The following is a 19081-nucleotide window of genomic DNA, read 5'->3' as shown; positions in this document are numbered from 1 at the left end:
CAAATGTTTAGGGTATTTCATAACAATCTTTGAGAGCTGCAGAGAATATGTGTCACAAACTAAGTAATTGATAACACGAGAGAAAAAGACCAAGATCAGAGGGAATTTTATATTGCTATGAAATAACTAGTTGGAAAAGGGGGGCTGTTTGACTGGATTTTATAAGACTGTGCAATACATAAACAGAAAGTGATGGTTCCCCGTCTGCCACCATTCACAGGGGCAGCAGGGAGCCCTTTGAGGAGGTGATTTAAGAGGGCAGAGGAGGAGGAGGAGCTGGAAGGCTTCCTGGGTGAGGGAAGGGGGCAGCAGTGGGGGATGGGCAGGTGAGGGTCAACGGATAGCTGGGGGCAACTGTGTTGGCAGTTCGGGGCCAGCAAGTGGGATTGGGAAACCGGGGTCTGGACAGTCTCCACGGGGGGCACTTGCTCCTCCCTTCCCCCACCCTGGCAGAGAAGAGGCATCTCATCCCATCCCCACTCCAGGGATAGCCATGTTTTGGGCACCGACTCAGGGAACAATTTCTCACCTAAACACAGACAAATCGCTGCAGATAAAATGGGTGGGAAAATGCCCCACACCGGAGATGTTAAATTGACATTTGAGAAAAGGGGAAGAACTGGAGAGAATTTGTATCAGGGTGTGAGCGGCACGAGCGGGGAAAGGATCCAATTCCCTCACCTCCCGCCCTCCCCTTCTCCCCCGGGGACTTCCCGAGGCTGCACAGGGACGGTTCAAGCCCCCCCCGGCCTCCCCCCCCCACAGGAGCCCCCCGGGTCCCGGCGGCGCGGGGCAGGGCCTGGCTGCGGCTCCCCTGGGGCTGGGCAGCCCCGAGGCGTCTCCCAGGTGCGGCGCGTGAAGCGGCCCCGCGGAGGAACGAGCTCCTGGCCGCAGCCCGGGGCCGGGCCGCCCCCGGGGGGGCCGCTCGCTGCCCCCGTCCCCTCCCGGGCCTGCCCGGGCCCTGTTGCCGGCAGAGAGCGGCCCCCCAGCCCGGCCCCGCGGTGTCGGGGTCTCCCAGCCTCGCCCATTAACCCGCTGCCCCGTCCAGACACCGCCCCGGGGGCGCTGGGCTCCTGCTGGGGCAGCAGCTCCGAGCCCCCCCCCGGGCGCGGCCCCCCCGGGAGCAGGTCCCGGCGCCGCCCGATGCCGGGTCCCCGCGGACACTGGGGCAGCGTCACCGCCCCGCGCCCGGGGCTCGCTCCGGTACCTGGAGGCGGCAGCTCGGCAGCGGGGCGGGCAGGGCCCGGGGCGGCCCCAGCGGGAGCAGGGCGCGGGCCGGGCACGGGGGGGTTAATGAAGGTCGCCCCGGCACAGACCCTCCCGCTCAGCCCGGTCCCGCACAGCCGGTGAGCTCTGCCTCTGCGCACGCGCCACTCCCGCCCACCTGCATCTGCGCATGCCCGGAGCTCGAGCGGCACAAAACGCTTCCCCGCCTTGGGAGAGGCGCCAACGGCCACGCGCGAGCCCGGTTCGGTCTCCCCGATCAGACATCACTTCCGCTAGTGGGAGAGTCAGGAACTACATCTCCCAGCCGGCCCCGGGCGCGCTTCCGCCTTCTCCAGCTTCGGTCCGGGCAGGTGCCGGGATCAGCCTGATTCCCTCGGGCCCCCCCCGAGCCGGCGCCTCTCACCCCCGCCCCCCCCGCGGCCCGGTGCTGGGGCTCCCGGGGGCGCCGCAGGCCGAGGGGCGGATTCTGCCCCGCGTCGGAACGTGCCCCCGGGGGCAGGTGTCGAGCCGGGCGGGCTCTGTGAGATCGCTCCCCGGGGTCGCCGCTGCCGGCGGGGAGCCGGTCTCGGCCCGGGCCGCCTGCGGCAGGGCTCGGCGCAGAAACGGGCTCGCGGCCGGCGCGACGGACCGGGGCGGAGTGTCGGGAGCCGCCGGATTCGTCGCTGCTCGGCGCTGTTGCCCTCCGCCCCTCTGCCCCCGTCGCTCCTGCGGTCCGGACCTTCCGGGCTGCCCCTCTGCCCGCGGCCTCCGGGCCGCGCTCGCAGCCGCTGCGATTCCGAGCGGAGCCCTCTCCCCCGCCGGCCCCGGGGAGCCCCGCTCGCTGGGCCCGTCTCACTGCTCGCCCAGCGCGCCGAGCTGTCCTTTCCCGCGCTTGTTTGTGAGACGGTCGAGGGAGACCGAGTCAAAAGCCGTACGCGGGGCAAGACAGGCCCCGTCCGCCGCTTGTGGGCTTGTTCCGCTGTTCCAGAAAGCGATCAGGCCGGTTTGACATGTGAGGAGGCTGCTGGAAATACCTTGTTTCGCAGCGTTGGGCCTGCCGCTGCTGCACCGTTGGTTTGTGAGACTGCGAGCTGTAGGAATCAGCCTCATCCGACGGCCTTCTTAGAAGCAAGGCTGGACCTCTCGCTGCTGCGGGCAGCGAATTCTTACCCGAGCAGTTCCTGCGAGCTGCGAAGGGCCCTACCTGCTGGCCTTGTGGTGTTCTGAACACCAGTTATTAGCTGTTATTACCATTGTGCTTTATAGAGACTTCCACTTTTGTCACTGTTATACACACACAAGGAGCTAAGAGGCATCACCACCAAAATTACACTCAGAACTGTGGTACTCCCCTGTCACCTCATTGCTCTCTCACTTAATTTTTGAGACATTTTCTTCAGCCTTTGTCATCACTGTTAAAACTGAACTTGTCTTGTGTTGTTTTCATTAGTTTTATTAGCAGTGAGAAAAAAGCCTATGTCTGCATAATGGGGACACAAGATATTTTAGACACACCTGGATTATTCTTCATTGGTTGATAATGTCAGATCCTTCTCATTCTCAGTATGATGAGCTGAGCTGAGGTGTCTGTCTTCCCATCATCCAGATTGCTGGGTCAATCATTTCTCACTGTTCAGTCTTTGTACCTCAGGTGTTTCCGGTTCTTCTTGTAGGCTCTCATTGTCCACCTTTTCTTTCTTCCCCCCACTTTCTGGAAGGCTCTTTTGCTGTGACCTGGGTCAAACAGCACCCACTGTACAGGGATATCTGATCTTGATCAAGTAGTCCCCATTGTACAGCACTATCGTTCAGAGCCACAGTTCCTGGGATAATCTTTACGTGTTTGTGCATTCCTTCAGTAAGCCGCTAACATTGTCTGGCCTCATCCAACAGAGCACATTTTAAATACAGAGACATGCTCAATATTTCTAGCCTCAGATACAAACGTTACATGCATACAGGTTGGCTAAACACAGTCAGTAGGTCTTAAGTTTTGCAATGATACCGCACATCAACCATCTGGCATAAGGTATATATTAGCAAAGAATTTCATCAGTCTCTCAGGATAAGTAGATTGGCTATTAGCCAAGATAATCAGGGATGCAGGCCCATGCTCTGCATGTCCCTAAACCGTCCTTTGACTGCCAGATGCTGGGAGTAGACAATGGGATGGTTCAGTGAGTCCTTGACTGGTCTGATCATTCCCTTAGAAGCACCTGGCATTGGCCGCTGACACAAGACAGGATACTAGATTAGGTGGACTATTGGTCTGACCACCAATATTTACAGCACTGGTGGATTGACTCAAAACAAAGTTTTCACACTAGGCCAGAAATTCAGTCACAGTGGAAGTCAGATGATTCAACAGAATAAACATCTGCTCTAAAAATGAGAAGAAAAAATTAGAATGAAAAATTCAGGGAATCCCAGCAGCAGATAAGACAACTTGGGACACTGCTATGAGACTCGATGCATTCAGATACAGTGATAAGGGATTCTTTGTTTCTGAGGGGATATCTGTACCATGTTTCACTGAATTCATTCTCAGGGATTATCGACACTGGCAAGTTAAAGAGCTCTAAGTTGCTGGCTCAGGGGCGTGAAAAATCACTCCCTCCCCGTAGCCGAGCGCAGCACGTTTGAGTGCTTTAAAGCGATAGTGTGGACAGGCTCGGCTCCCAGTGCTCGGACCTAATCCCCTCGTCGAGGTGGATTCCCAGGAGCACTGGCACCCGCGACAGGGCTTTGAAATTTGGAGTGTAGACAGAGCCTCAGTAGGTTACATCAGACAAAGAGGAGATGTATTGACTAGGCATGGGGATGCCTGTGCCTTTACGAAACCAGCCCTGTGCCTTTGAGAACCCAGTCCTGGGAAGCCGATGCTGAGAGGTTCTGCCTGGGAGAGGGGAAATAAAAAAGCCTCTCGCCCCCCCAAGAAACTATTTTGCAAGCCCTGATGTCTCAGTCCCACTGGGGTGACTGCTGCCCCCTGTGCCCCTGCCTGTGCCGGGTTTTGCCCTCTGACACCTTCTGCCAGCGCCTCGCTCCTGGGCTTATCTCTGCCTCCTCCCCTCCATCCCTGATTTTCCCTTTAGCCCCTCTCCTAATGCTGCCTCCAACTGCTTGACCCCCCTGACCAGTCAGTTTCCGCCCCCTGCTCAGACCCTGGCCACCCCCGTGTTCTGATTCGCCCCCTTGGCAACTTTTTAACCCCTGTCAAAAGCCGTCTGCAGAATCTTACGGCTAAGAAGGGCAGGGTGAAGGGCAGTGGCTTCAGCAGATGTACGGCTCAGTACACGGTAAGTAGCACATTTCTATGCAGAGCAATTTACGACACTACACCTGGCGCATCCGACTGGCTGGACAGAGCTTGGGGAGGGAGCGAGCTGCTGGCCCCAGCCGAAGTTCACTCATCAGACACAAGGGCAAACTTTTCTTAAAGGAGCCACATCCTTTTGTTTGTCCCTCTGCCCAGCACTAAAGGGGTCTGCAGCTGGTTTCTCCTGGCTGGAGGGGGAGCACAGGTCCTGGGGGAGACACCAGGGTGGGCTGAGGATGGCTGGCTCGGTCCTTGAGAAACCCCCCGGCCCATACTCCCCCCAGCAGCTCCCTGGGGCCAGCCCAGAAGCTGCCTTGCCGAGAGGCTGCCCACCCCATCTCCCCACCCCTCCTCGCCCGGAACGCCGCGGTGCAAGACCAGGGCAGGCTGGCAGGGAGCCTGCCCTGGCCCCAGTGCGCGATGCTGCCACCCCATAGCCGCTTTAGGTAAGTGGTGCCGGGCCGAAGCCCAAACCCCTCCTGCATCCTGCACCCCAACTCCCTGCCCTAAGCCCGCTGCCGTACCCCTCCTGCACCCCAACCCCCTTCCCTGAGCACCCTCATACACCCCACACACCTCCTCTGCCCCAATCCCTTGCCCCGAGTCTGTTCCTGCATCCCTAATCCTCTCCCACACCCCACACTTCCTCCCGCACCCCAGCCCCCTGCCCCGCACAGAATTTCCCCACCCAGATGTGGCCCTCAGCCCAAAAAGTTTGCCCACCCCTGCTTTGAGCCTCAGAGTACTTCCATTGACTCTTGAGTCCCCACCAGCACTCGATTTGGTTGGGGTCCTGCCAGGTGTTTTGTAGGATAAAGACCTTATTTGCAAGCTCTTTGAAGCAGGGATCTGTCTGCAAACTCCAAGCCATGTGTTAATGTGCCCCAGGGCTTGTAAAAATGGTTTTTGAGTTGGTGACACACGCGCACAATGTGAAACCAGGAGAACTTGAACTTTGCCTGTTTCTCCAGGGCTCTGTTGTACTTGCACCGCGTGGGTCCTAAACACACATTTAAAATCCCCCAAACCATCCACTGGATGTTTCGCTTCCCTTCGTATTCTCACTGTTGTCACTTGTTTGTTTGTGGGTTTGTTTTGCCGTTTGTGTCGCTTTATTACTTATTGTTACTATTCTATGTGTGTAAAACATTAGTCAAATTTAGAGTGGACATGGCAGAGAAATTGTATAAGCCTGAGTGAATGCCTCTTACTGTTAGGGGGCTTATTCCTTCACCCACCTACTTCCCTGGTCCTTCTCGCATGAACAGAGAGCAACAATACCCGAAGTCCAAAGGTGCAAACAATTCGATGTTTATTGGGATGAACTTCCAGCAAGCATGATTCCAGTTTCCTTCCTTAGTATCCTCCTTCCCAGCTCTGACACCACAGAGCCTTACACCTGTGTCCCTGTTCCCATTCCTGCCCTTAACCAAACATGATTCCAATTTCCTTACCCCATTCCCTGTTCCCATCTCCCCCACACACACCCACCCCCTCCCACCCACGCCCACAGAGTTTTCATGCACACCCACCAAAGCAACAATCTGATCCCCCAGAGCCACCCCAAGGCTCAGTGCTCCCATCATTCCTGCCTGAGTGAATGCCTCTTACAATCTTTGCAGATGTTGGAAAGGACAGTATTAATATTTACAGGGAGAGCATGACTATTTCTAGTTGACTCACAGATCTGTTTAGCATCTTAAGACTGCGCGATGTGTGCAGATAATATGTATGCAAGAGGGTTAGCTTTACAATAGTTAGCTAATGGTACAAATGACTTTTGGAAAGATCATCAAGTGGTCGGCTGAGACCCTCAGCAATTTTCAAGTGGTCCGCGGAAAGAAAAGTTTGAGAACCCCTGCTCTACGCTAAAGGTATGAATCTCCTCTCGCACTGGTGAGAGTCAGGAGTGACTCCACAGAAGCCAAGGAAATCTGTAAACTGGGGGGAGAGCAGAATTCAGCCCTAAATACTTGGAGGAGCTTCACAGACACCCAGTGTAAAGCAAAGACACACTAGGATGCTCCTTGGCTGGCATGCAGGGGGAAGAGGTAAATTCATTCACACTCTCCTTTCCTTCCTGGCCCAGAGAGAAAAGGCCCCATATCTTGTTCCCCACCTTCATGAGCCAGCTAGCCCACAATCCTGGTGCTAGATTGGAGCCAGTGCCCCAGTAGGGTAAAACCCCTTATCCCATTCCTGAACCCCTGAGCCAGCCAGCCCCCTTCCCTGGGGTCGGATCAGAGCCGGCACGCTCTCTATGGAAAAATCCCATATCCATTCCCCGCCCCTCTGGGCCAGCCAGTCAAGTGTCAAGTGAAATTCCAGAGCAGGTGACATCTGATTATTCAGAATCAGGACAAGAGATTCTCCCAGCACATTCTCCTGTGATCCATTCAAACATACTTCACTCAGCGCTGTCTCAAGAGTCAGTTATGTTATTTTCAACATTTTCAGTATACTAGGATCTAAATAAGGGGGGGGGGGTGGCACACGAAATGACACTTTTTGTTCCGGCCCCTGCTTCTCTTCATTTACATATCATTTGAAAAGTTCCCAACATAACTGCTCTTCAGCAAAACCCAGAGCAACATGAGAACAACTGGCAATGATACAATCTGTATCACTGGTGACTAACAATAACTTTGCAATAGGAGGAATGGTAGAAATGTGATGCTCCCTGGATCCTGATAGGAAGCACACACTCAAATTACTCATGGGACAATAAAAAGGTCAAATAGGTCTACCTCAAGAGGGCGAACTGCAAAAGGCAAAAATGGGGCACTCATCTGGATAAGCTGAGGGATAACGGTGCAGCAAACAGTTCAAACAGCATTCCAAGTTACTATGCAGGAATCAGGAAAAGTATGAAAGAAAAAAAGTACTGATAGCCCTAGAGGTTTTTATGGTGTTGATCTCCCTTGCAGATTCTCTGATGGCTAACATGGGCTGAGTGCCAAGAGAAGGTATTCCCACACTCACTGCATTCGTAGGGCCTCTCCTTTGTGTGGATTTTCCGATGACTAGAAAGGGCTGAGCTGCTAGAGAAGGTTTTCCCACACTCACCGCATTTGTAGGGCCTTTCCCCTGTGTGGATTCTCTGATGATTAGAGAAGGTTTTCCCACACTCACGGCATTCCTAGGGCCTGTCAAGGTTCCTCCCCCACTCTGAACTCTAGGGTACAGATGTGGGGACCTGCATGAAAACACCCGAAGCTTATTTTTACCAGCTTAGGTTAAAACTTCCCCAAGGTACAAATTAGGTTACCTTTTGCCCTAGGACTTTACTGCTGCCACCACCAAGCATTTAACAAATATATAACAGGGAAAGAGCCCGCTTGGAAACGTCTTTCCCCCAAAAGTCCTCCCCAAACCCTACACCACCTTCCCTGGGGAAGGCTTGATAAAAATCCTAACCAATTTGCAAAGGTGAACACAGACGCAAACCCTTGGATCTTAAGAACAATGAAAAAGCAATCAGGTTCTTAAAAGAAGAATTTTAATTGAAGGAAAAAAGTAAAAGAATCACCTCTGTAAAATCAGGATGGTAAATACCTTACAGGGTAATCAGATTCAAAACATAGAGAATCCCTCTAGGCAAAACCTTAAGTCACAAAAAGACACAAGCACAGCTTATTTTATCAGCCATTTCAACAAAACAGAATCTACGGCATATCTAGTTAGCTTACTTACTAAGTTCTAAGACTCCATTCCTTTCTATTCCCAGCAAAAGCATGACACAGACAGAGCCTTGGTTTCTCCGCCCCTGCAGCTTTGAAAGTATCTTGTCTCCTCATTAGTCATTCTGGTCAGGTGCCAGCGAGGTTATCCTAGCTTCTTAACCCTTTACAGGTGAAAGGGTTTTTCCTCTGGCAGGGAGGCATTTTAAAGGTGTTTACCCTTCCCTTTATATTTATGACAGAGCCTCTCCCCGGTGTGGATTCTCTGATGCTTAGAAAGGCCTGAGCTTTTACTGAAAGTTTTCCCACACTCACTGCATTTGTAGGGCCTTTCCCCTGTGTGGATTCTCTGATGCTTAGAAAGGGCTAAGCTGCTAGTGAAGCTTTTCCCACACTCACTGCATTCACAGGGCCTCTCCCCTGTGTGGATTCTCTGATGGTGAAAAAGGGTTGATCTTTGAATGAAGGTTTTTCCACATTCACTGCATTCATAGGGCCTCTCCCCTGTGTGGATTCTCTGATGCTGAAAAAGGTGTGATCTTTGAATGAAGCTTTTCCCACACTCACTGCATTCGTAGGGCCTGTGCCCGGTGTGGATTTTCTGATGCTGAAAAAGGGCTGATCTTTGAATGAAGCTTTTCCCACACTCACGGCATTCGTAGGGCCTCTCCCCGGTGTGGATTTTCTGATGCTGAAAAAGGGCTGATCTTTGAGTGAAGCTTTTCCCACACTCACTGCATTCGTAGGGCCTCTCCCCTGTGTGGATTCTCTGATGCTGAAAAAGGCCTGATCTTTCAATGAATCTTTTCCCACACTCACTGCATTCATAGGGCCTCTCCCCTGTGTGGATTCTCTGATGTTTAGAAAGGCCTGGTCTTTGAATGAAGCTTTTCCCACACTCACTGCATTTGTAGGGCCTCTCCCCTGTGTGGATTCTGTGATGATTAGAAAGGGCTGAGCTCCAAATGAAGGTTTTCTCACACTGACTGCATTTGTAGGGCCTCTCCCCTGTGTGGATTCTCTGATGAGTAGAAAGGGCTGAGCTCCTAGAGAAGCTTTTCCCACACTCATGGCATTCATAGGGCCTCTCCCCTGTGTGGATTCTCTGATGTACAGAACGGTCTGAGCTCCTGGTGAAGCAATCTCCACACTCAGGGCATTCATAGCATCTCTCACCTATGTGGATTCTCTGATGATTTGAAAGGGCTGATCTTTGAGTGAAGCTTTTCCCACACTCACGGCATTCATAGGGCCTCTCCCCTGTGTGGATTCTCTGATGAGTAGAAAGGGCTGAGCTGCAAGTGAAGCTTTTCCCAGACTCACTGCATTTGTCGGGCCTCTCCCCTGTGTGGATTCTCTGATGATTAGAAAGGGCTGATCTTTGAGTGAAGCTTTTCCCACACTCACTGCATGTATTTTTCCTCCTTCTCCTGAGGATTTCCTGCTGCGTTGTGGTTTCCTTGAGGCCCTGCTGAGTTCCCCGATAGGAAATAAATTTACCCATTTTCTCCAATGGCTGGTTTCCCTGCTCTCTTTCTGGTCTGTGATGAATCGCAAAGGATTTTCCCTGCTCATGACTCCTGGACACGCTTCTTTTCCATCTTTGCGATTCTCTGTGTTTATCCACTTGTTCAACATTTTCCTGCTGAGAATTCTGCTCCTCCTTCTCACAAAGAATTGCATCACCTGCTATGATAGAGAGAGAAACCGCAAACAGGGATTGAAAGGGGAAGACCAAACGAAAACAAGTGCTGGAGAGGGGTCAAATAAAAATCAGGTACTGAACTCCCCCAAACTCTTCCACCAAATAGGAGAGAGGAGGGGGATCAATTCAGCCTTCACATCCCATCCAAATGCACAGGGGGAAGGGAGGAAACTTGTGCCTGGTGTCTGCTAGGATCTATAGGAAGCCATGAGCTATATTTACCCTGAGGATACGACCCCTGCTAGAGACAATAATGAACTGAGAGACCTCCCAAGACTTTGTAGGGTATCCCAGAGGTTTCCTTCAGGCACTTATAGATTCTGAGTTGGTTTAATGTTTCCTCACCTGTGCAGGGAGCTCTGAGGATCTCTCTTTCCTCTGGGACCCATGGCTCTTCCCCTTGTTCCAGCTGGGAGATCACATCAGGTTTGGAAACTGGAAACCCTATGACACAAGACTTTGTCATAAATAAACATTCTATTAATTTAACTTCAGTGCTTAGTGTGAGCTGGTGTGCCTGGGGCACTCCCTCACTGAAAACACCAAGGTCAGGGCAGGCTGAAAAAGGGATACCATATGCTCCCCAAACTGGTGGTTAACACTGAAGTTAAACTCACCGACCAGTCACAAACTGCTTCTCATCACCCACACTGGTTACCGAGAAGCTGAAAAAAGAAATCACAGAGCCCTCTTTATTGCATTCCAGTTCTCTGACTCCCAGTCAGCACCTAGGTCCACTGCAGTCAGAGGTTATTTAAAAACTCTGCTCAGAAACAAAATGTTCTTCTGATCCCAAGGGGTTAGCATCAGTACCAGGTCACGATAGATTTGGATCTTACCCAAAATACCATGCTGCCAGCCAATCCTTTGGCATGTAAACTAAAGGTTTAAACAAAAGAAAGACAGAAAGAAGTGAAATGGAAAAGCAGTCACGTACATTCCAAAATCTGTATATCAGGTTCTTAGAAGTACTGGTGAGTTAGTGGCTTGAAAGTCCATCTGGAACACATCCACAGCTTGGGCGGGTCATTCAGTCCTTTGTTCAAGGCTTCAGTTTGTAGAGAAGTTGCTCCAGAGGTAGGAAAGAAGGATTGAAGACTAAAGGGAGATGATGCAGCTACCCTTTATATGCCTTTTGCCATGTGGCTTATACTTCCTGTGCACCAAACACAAGTTTCACAGCACATGGCATGGAAAAGCCTTGGAGTTCTCAGTACACAGGCGCACCCCTGCAATAGGTGTATCCCCTTGGTCCTTTCCATGGGCTCATTGTACAGCTGATGACTCTGGATGGGCCATCGAACAGGCTAGGCAGTGCTGAAGCCAACATGTCTGGGGGTGTCACCCAGAAACACTACACAAGTCTGGAAATACAAATATACCCTACATCTCTATATCTCACAATACAAACAAGTTGATACAAACAGAAACAAAATTATCATACTTGGAAAATCATAACATTTTCACTGACAGCTTACATGGCACATCTAGCAGGATTCATTGCAATTTTATCATATTGGTATTAATAAAATAATAATAATAATAATATAAGGAGTCTCACAATTCTACATAGCGTCACACTGAGTAAACCACTGAATTCCGAGGACCAGCTCCCCAGGTCCTTTAAGATGCCAAATACACACATATCGGCTGGGAACACATACAGACAGACATAGTGTCAGTCTGTACCCGTTTGTTCACTCTTCTGGAAAATTATGATCAATTTGGGACATAGCATGGCTTGTGAGATATCATTTGAAATCACATAATCTACTGAATATTATCCTCCTGTTAAAATGTGGAGCAACACTGTAAGTAAAGTTATGAGATTTTCCTGTATGTTATTACTGTTATAATTTTGCGGAACACCCACAGACTAGTTCACTCAGAGACAGCAAGGCAAACAGCTGGTCAAATTCTCCGGCAGTGGGAAGGTGTGAAGAAGACATTTACATTCCTTCAAAGGGACCACTTGAAGCTCATATCGACAACAGACAGCCTGTCACCATCACTCAGCTGAGAACTGAAGTTGTTTCTAGTACAAAGGACTGAACTATAAAAAGAGGTGAGAAAAATGCTTGAGACTCTCTCTCTCCCCTCCCTTTCCCTCTGTTCATGACAACTCCTGAAGAAGTGAACTTGGGCAGCAGGGGCAGGTTAGGGGAGTCCTGGCTGAAAGGACAGCCACCAGCCTGTCTCAACATATGGTGAGAGAAACATTTGCTTTGAATCCGTTTTAGCTTGTTAAGTTAGATGTTAGTTTGTGTTTTATCTTGCATTTCTTTTCTAAACAATTATGACTTTTAGGCCTCATTACCTGTAGTCACTTAAAATCTTTTTTTTTCGGTAGTTAACAATTTGGTTTTATTGTTTTACTTAATCAGTGTGTTTGGATTAAAGTGGGTTGGAAACTCCATCTGGAATAACGAGGCTGGTGCATGTCATTTTCCACTGATGAAATCACAGACTTTGTATGAGTTTGCATTGTTCAGCAGTGTGCTGGACAATGCAAGATGCACATTTCTGGGGGAAAGTCTGGGAGCAGAGAATTTTCTGAGGTTCTCCTGTGGTGTACTGTAATTTGAGCGTCGCTGACTACCAGCAGTCAATACTGTGAAGCTGGGAGCGAGTTACATGCTGGAGACTGTGTGTTAACCGCCCAGGAGTGGCTGTTCTCACAGTAAAGCAGTGTAAAAGGCACCGCAGGTTGGGGAACTGAGGAGAAACAGCTGTTCAACAGTCCAGATTGTACTGTGGTTAACGTCACAGACACTCAATTTCAAAGAGTCTCCGAAAACACAGAGAAAGTAAATCCATGTTCCAGAAATAGAAGACTCCAGACAGAGGACAAGTCTCCCTGGCATTGCTTCTTGCTGACAGAAAAGTCCAGAGACAATGAGTCAGTCCTGGGGAAGCTGGGAACAGTAAGCATGGGCTGGTGGGGTTCAGTGGAGAAAGGGAACAGGAAGGGAGGGATATTACTGAATGCAGGAGCTCAGCAGTACTAGATGTCAGGATAGCATGTATTGTAGCCCATTGGAAAACATAATCCCAACTATACATATAAAATGATAGGGTCTAAATTAGCTGTTTCCACTCAAGAGCGGGATCTTGGTGTCCTTGTGGAGAGTTCTCTGAAAACGTTCACTCAAGGTGCAGAGGCAGTCAAAAAGCAAACAGAATGTTGGGAATCATTAAAAAAGGGATCGATAAGAAGACAGAAAATATCATATTGCTTCTCTATAAATCCATGGTACGCCCACATCTTGAATATTGCATGCAAATGTGGTTCCACGTCTCAAAAAAGATTAGGAGTATGGAAGAACTTCCGTATGAGGAGAGATGAAAAAGACTGGGCCTTTTCAGCTTAGAAAAGAGACGAAAGGGGGATATGAGAGAGGTCTATAAAATCATGGCCACTCTCGAAAGACAGGACACTGGGCTACATGGACCTTTGGTCTGACCCAGCGTGGCCGCTCTTATGTACTAGGGAATCTAGTGAGCCCAGTGTAATGGGAGGGAGTAGGAAAATCCCTGGGTGTGGAGAACACTGGGAAATTAGAAGCTATAATTCAGGAACAACAGATGTTAATTAGTCTAGAAAAGCAGAATGTGAAAGATAAGAATCGGGGTCATGTGACAATGAGGTAATCAAAAATCCAAGGAGCCTGCAAAGAGAGGTGGTGGCTATCACACGTGCGGATGGAGAAGCAAGACTCTCCATGTCTCAGGAAGTTTCACTACCAACATAAGCCATTTTCACACGCTGCAGTGCAGTCCAGACCAGTGAGGACTTGTGTCATCTGTAATCCTGGGTGAGATTCAATGTTCTGCTGTTGGAGCTCCCCTGTCTGGATACCCCCAGCCAGCATTCAAGGACACACTGGGTGTCTGTGTGATAAGTAGCCCTGGACCAGCAGCTCTGACTCCAGCAGCTTGCTTGTTACACCCCAAGCACATTCTGGTCTGGGTGGAGTAGGCTCAGGGTTTCAGAGAAGGCGGGGGTAGGAAGCTTCTGTTGGTTATGCTGGACCTAAGCCTCAGTTTTACTTGAGCAAAAAGACATATCTGACACTGTGCGATACTGCTCCTGTGCTCTGTTCCCAAAGTGTTCTTCAGCAGGGGAAGGTCTCTGGTCGTGTGTATGTGTGTGTATTACTGGCATATTGGGGTGATGCTGAAACAGGACAGAGCAGAGATGCCATTGTGGGGTGGCGTGAACCGTATCTCTTCATTTCCCCTTCCAAGAACTGAGGGGACGGGAATCCTTACCCTGCAAGGTCACATTCTTATAGTTCTCCTGCATGACATCTCTGTAGAGAGCTCTCTGAGCAGGGTGCAGCAGAGCCCACTCTTCCCTGGTGAAATACACAGCCACCTCCGCGAAGGTCACCGGACCCTGAGAGAGCAAAAGTCCAACACTCAGTACCTGCTGCCCCACTATTTGTGTGGGAGAGGAGCCAATCAAATGGAAGCTCTGGGTGGATCACAGTCAGATTCCCACCCCCACCTCACTCAGAGCATCCTGGAACCACCAGGGTGAGGGGACGAAGAAAGAGCCCCTCCTCTCTCCCACCAGATCCATCACATACCTACTAGCCACAGACTGATACAGGAAATGGAGCCCCTAACAGGGTCCAGGGACAGCTCCCTGGTAGGAAGTCCAACACGCTCCTCAATGCGAGGAGCTGGATATGAAAGGAGGGGAATCTCCCCTAAGCCTGACTGGTGGGTGCCCCCGTCATATCTCACGGCACCCGCTGCTTAGTCGGGTCAGGCTCCCGCACTATGAGTCTGGTTAGCTTTCCTAGCCCCATGTAGGTGGGTTATTTTCTCTTCAACAAATTAGAGCATTTCCACCTCCCAACCTCATGGGTCTGGTCCCAGAATCTAGGCCACTCATTAAATAACTCCCAGCAGGTTTGCCACCCCGTGTCCTCCTCCCTTTCTCCACCTTGTGGATTTCCTGCCCCGGACCAACCTCCATACCAGACTGCGCAAAGCTTCCCGTCTCTGGTGTATTTGCTGTCCTTCTCCCTCCAGAAGGAACCGACCCAAAACTCCCCAATAATCCCTACCTGAGCTGGCTCCACTGCAGCCATTTCTCTTCCCTGTCCCATGGGAGGATGGGAGGAGCTGGAGTGAAGCATGCACGTCGTTCTGCAGCCTGGGAGGGTGAGAAGCGTAATTGTGGGGGTTTCAGAACAGGCTTTAGTTAATTTCACATCAGAATTCCCCCAGGGCCCTTTCCTTGCAGACAGATGTCCTAGATTCTGCCATGGTGGAAAAATGCTTGAGCTCTTTATTTCAGTGTAGACCTGGCCCCTCCTGCCAGGCTAAGCCCACAGAGACATTTTTAACCTCCCTTCTCCCTCCCCCCACCCCGTAACAAAGTCTCTCAACACAATGCTAGAAAAGAGCAGAACCAAAGGAGTCACTCTGGGGGATTCCCTCGGACAGGGACCCCACGGCAGCCACAACCGTGCAGGGGGAATATGGAGTCAGGATCTGGCTTTTCCTCTGTCTGATCCTTTTCTTGTTCACTGGAAAGTGATTCTGCCCAGGGATACTGCAACACATGTGTCTGGGTGGAGTAGAGCTGGAAATCTCTCTTCCAACTCATTTCTACCACTGCCCCTTTCAGTCCCTCCTTCCCCTGTCCTCTCTCCCTGCCTCTCTGGCTGGGAAAGTCCCATTCCTGGCTTCTTTGCAATCCCACCACTGGATTTTCTCCTGACAATTGCTAATGGGAGGAGAAATGAGGAGGGGCTGTTTGTGCAGAGTCACTTTCTTGCCAGTCCCCAGCACTTTCCGAGAGGTCTTTCAGTTACCTGAAGTTTGTGGCTCAGAATTTGTATTAACAGAGCCCAGGTCTGCCCCAAGGGGCTAGTACCAGCTGGAGAAAGTCAGCACCTGGGTCGGGCAGAGAAGAAGCTTTAATTAAGGTCACTTCCCAGCACAGAAGCCCCGCTAGGGTAGCAGCAGCTGCTAAACCTGGTCTCCCGGATCACAATGGAGGCTGCAGCATCTGACCCAGGAAGCTGAACCCCAGTATCCTTAGGAGAGAGGGACAGAGCCTTTAAGCAGCCTTCCCTCCTTTAGCTCTCTGGGGAGAGCAGCTAATGAGAGCACCTCCTCACAGGAGAATTGCTAATATCATTTGCCTTACTGTTCATCTGGAGTCACTCCTTGTCTTTCCATACAGTGACTCTGGATTAACAATGGTCTCAATGAAACCAGATTTCAGAAAGGATGAGTCCAGAATGCTGTGGAAGAGGTCATTGTGTGGTAGTCCTAACCCCCTTCCCACCACCCTCACCCCCCACATATAGGAGAAGGACTCGGGGCACAAATTTAGTAGCAGCCCCCAGAGCCTCTGCCATGCCCTTTGCCTGGGACCCCCCTCCTCCCATTTTGCAAATTAGAGAGAGGAAAGTGGAAAATCAGAGGGATTTTATATCAGTTGTTGATAGGAGGTAAAATCCAAGTGTATTTCACATCAATATTTGAAAAATGAATACAGAGGAAATGGGCAACAGTTGCAAACATTTTATTTCCATGTTGAAGAATCTGAGAAAAGGTGTAAATCTGAGATTTTCTTAGTATTTTATAATTAAGGGAGACAGGGAAAATCTCAGGGTATATTCAATTAGAAATGGACAACTAGAGAAAAAGTGGGGCAAATGTTTAGGGTATTTCATAACAATCTTTGAGATCTGCAGAGAATACATGTCACGAAGTAAGTAACTGATAACATGAGAAAAAAGATCAGAGGGAATTTTATATTACTATGAAATAACTAGTTGGAAAAGGGGGACTGTTTGACTGGATTTTATATGACTGTGCAATACATAAACAGAAAGTGATGGTTCCCCGTCTGCCACCATTCACAGGGGCAGCAGGGAGCCCTTTGAGGCGGCGATTTAAGAGGGCAGAGGAGGAGGAGGAGCTGGAAAGCTTCCTGGGTGAGGGAAGGGGGCAGCAGTGGGGGATGGGCAGGTGAGGGTCAACTGATAACTGGGGGCAACTGTGTTGGCAGTTTGGGGCCAGCAAGTGGGATTGGGAAACCGGGGTCTGGGCAGTCTCCACGGGGGGCACTTGCTCCACCCTTCCCCCACCCTGGCAGAGAAGAGGCATCTCATCCCATCCCCACTCCAGGGATAGCCATGTTTTGGGCACCGACTCAGGGAACAATTTCTGACCTAAAGGAGGACAAATCGCTGCAGATAAAATGGGTGGGAAAATGCCCCACACCGGAGATGTTAAATTGACATTTGAGAAAAGGGGAAGAACTGGAGAGAATTTGTATCAGGGTGTGGGCGGCACGAGCGGGGAAAGGATCCAATTCCCTCACCTCCCGCCCTCCCCTTCTCCCCCGGGGATTTCCCGAGGCTGCACAGGGACGGTTCAAGCCCCCCCCGGCCTCCCCCCCCCCACAGGAGCCCCCCGGGTCCCGGCGGCGCGGGGCAGGGCCTGGCTGCGGCTCCCCTGGGGCTGGGCAGCCCCGAGGCGTCTCCCAGGTGCGGCGCGTGAAGCGGCCCCGCGGAGGAACGAGCTCCTGGCCGCAGCTCGGGGCCGGGCCGCCCCCGGGGGGGCCGCTCGCTGCCCCCGTCCCCTCCCGGGCCTGCCCGGGCCCTGTTGCCGGCAGAGAGCGGCCCCCCAGCCCGGCCCCGCGGTGTCGGGGTCTCCCAGCCTCGCCCATTAACCCGCTGCCCCGTCCAGACACCGCCCCGGGGGCGCTGGGCTCCTGCTGGGGCAGCAGCTCCGAGCCCCCCCCGGGCGCGGCCCCCCCGGGAGCAGGTCCCGGCGCCGCCCGATGCCGGGTCCCCGCGGACACTGGGGCAGCGTCACCGCCCCGCGCCCGGGGCTCGCTCCGGTACCTGGAGGCGGCAGCTCGGCAGCGGGAGCAGGGCGCGGGCCGGGCGCGGGGGGGTTAATGAAGGTCACCCCGGCACAGACCCTCCCGCTCAGCCCGGTCCCGCACAGCCGGTGAGCTCTGCCACTGCGCACGCGCCACTCCCGCCCACCTGCATCTGCGCATGCCCAGAGCTCGAGCGGCACAAAACGCTTCCCCGCCTTGGGAGAGGCGCCAACGGCCACGCGCGAGCCCGGCTCGGTCTCCCCGATCGGGCGTCACTTCCGCTAGTGGGAGAGTCAGGAACTACATCTCCCAGCCGGCCCCGGGGGCGCTTCCGCCTTCTCCAGCTTCGGTCCGGGCAGGTGCCGGGATCAGCCTGATTCCCTCGGGCCCCCCCCGAGCCGGCGCCTCTCACCCCCGCCCCCCCCGCGGCCCGGTGCTGGGGCTCCCGGGGGCGCCGCAGGCCGAGGGGCGGATTCTGCCCCGCGTCGGAACGTGCCCCCGGGGGCAGGTGTCGAGCCGGGCGGGCTCTGTGAGATCGCTCCCCGGGGTCGCCGCTGCCGGCGGGGAGCCGGTCTCGGCCCGGGCCGCCGGCGGCCGGGAGACCCTGGCCAGTAGGAGGTGCTCTGTGCACTGGAGAGCTAATTCCCTCGGAGCCGCTGCGCCGGTGAGTCTCCACCTCGCTCCAGGGCCGCTGGCTCAGAGGAGATTTTCTGGCCAGAAGCACCAGGAGAGCAATGTGTGTGCAATATAACTATGTTAACCCCCCTCTCCCTATTGCTTCCCAGGCCATGAGGGTAAAAGAACTAACCCGCTGGATACCAGTAATATTCTAAACTTTCACTTTTCTTTGTGGGTCGATCGGACAAATCTGTACAAGCTAATGAAGAAAAATAACCCAATTAGCCAACTGACTGAAATCACACAGGCCCGGGTTCAGACACGCAGTTTGGCTAGTTTACATCAGGGATCTGAAATAGAAAGAGTATCTGCACAAGCCGAACAAATTATAGCACGCCACTGGATCTAACTCTGAGTTGTGAAGAATATGTACGAAGGCTGTAACAACCAACAGGAATGCACTTTTATCTAGAAAACCATGATTACATCAAGTCTTCATGACTAGTGATTTAAATCAATTTGATTGAAATGAAGTCCACCATGGTTTATGGCCAGTATCGCAGCCTTTTTTACACATTTATTACCCACGAAATCTGAATTGACACTTTCTCTGCATGACAAGATGCTTCGTCGCCATTCTCAAAATACCCATTAGACAAACACTTGATACCGAACACATTTTTTGGAGTAGA

General features: G+C 52.0%; 1 protein-coding gene and 1 long non-coding RNA gene across 2 annotated transcripts in view; both read right to left on the bottom strand.

Annotated features, from left to right (window-relative positions):
• The window catches only part of LOC141998582 (uncharacterized), a 48887-nt gene that overhangs the window by 12471 nt on the left and 17335 nt on the right, over positions 1-19081 (bottom strand). Inside the window, 1 exon segment of the mRNA XM_074971453.1 lies at positions 8500-9315. Coding sequence (XP_074827554.1) covers positions 8500-9315 — 816 coding nt within the window.
• LOC141998599 (uncharacterized) lies at positions 9854-11358 on the bottom strand. The gene is made up of 3 exons (XR_012641853.1): positions 10848-11358; positions 10256-10354; positions 9854-9894 (listed from the first exon to the last, which is right to left on the bottom strand). It is a non-coding gene; the product is annotated as an uncharacterized LOC141998599 (long non-coding RNA).

This window comes from Natator depressus, chromosome 14, assembly GCF_965152275.1.
Source record: "Natator depressus isolate rNatDep1 chromosome 14, rNatDep2.hap1, whole genome shotgun sequence".
Lineage (NCBI taxonomy): Eukaryota > Metazoa > Chordata > Testudines > Cheloniidae > Natator > Natator depressus.
This window is presented reverse-complemented; position numbering and strand designations above follow the sequence as displayed.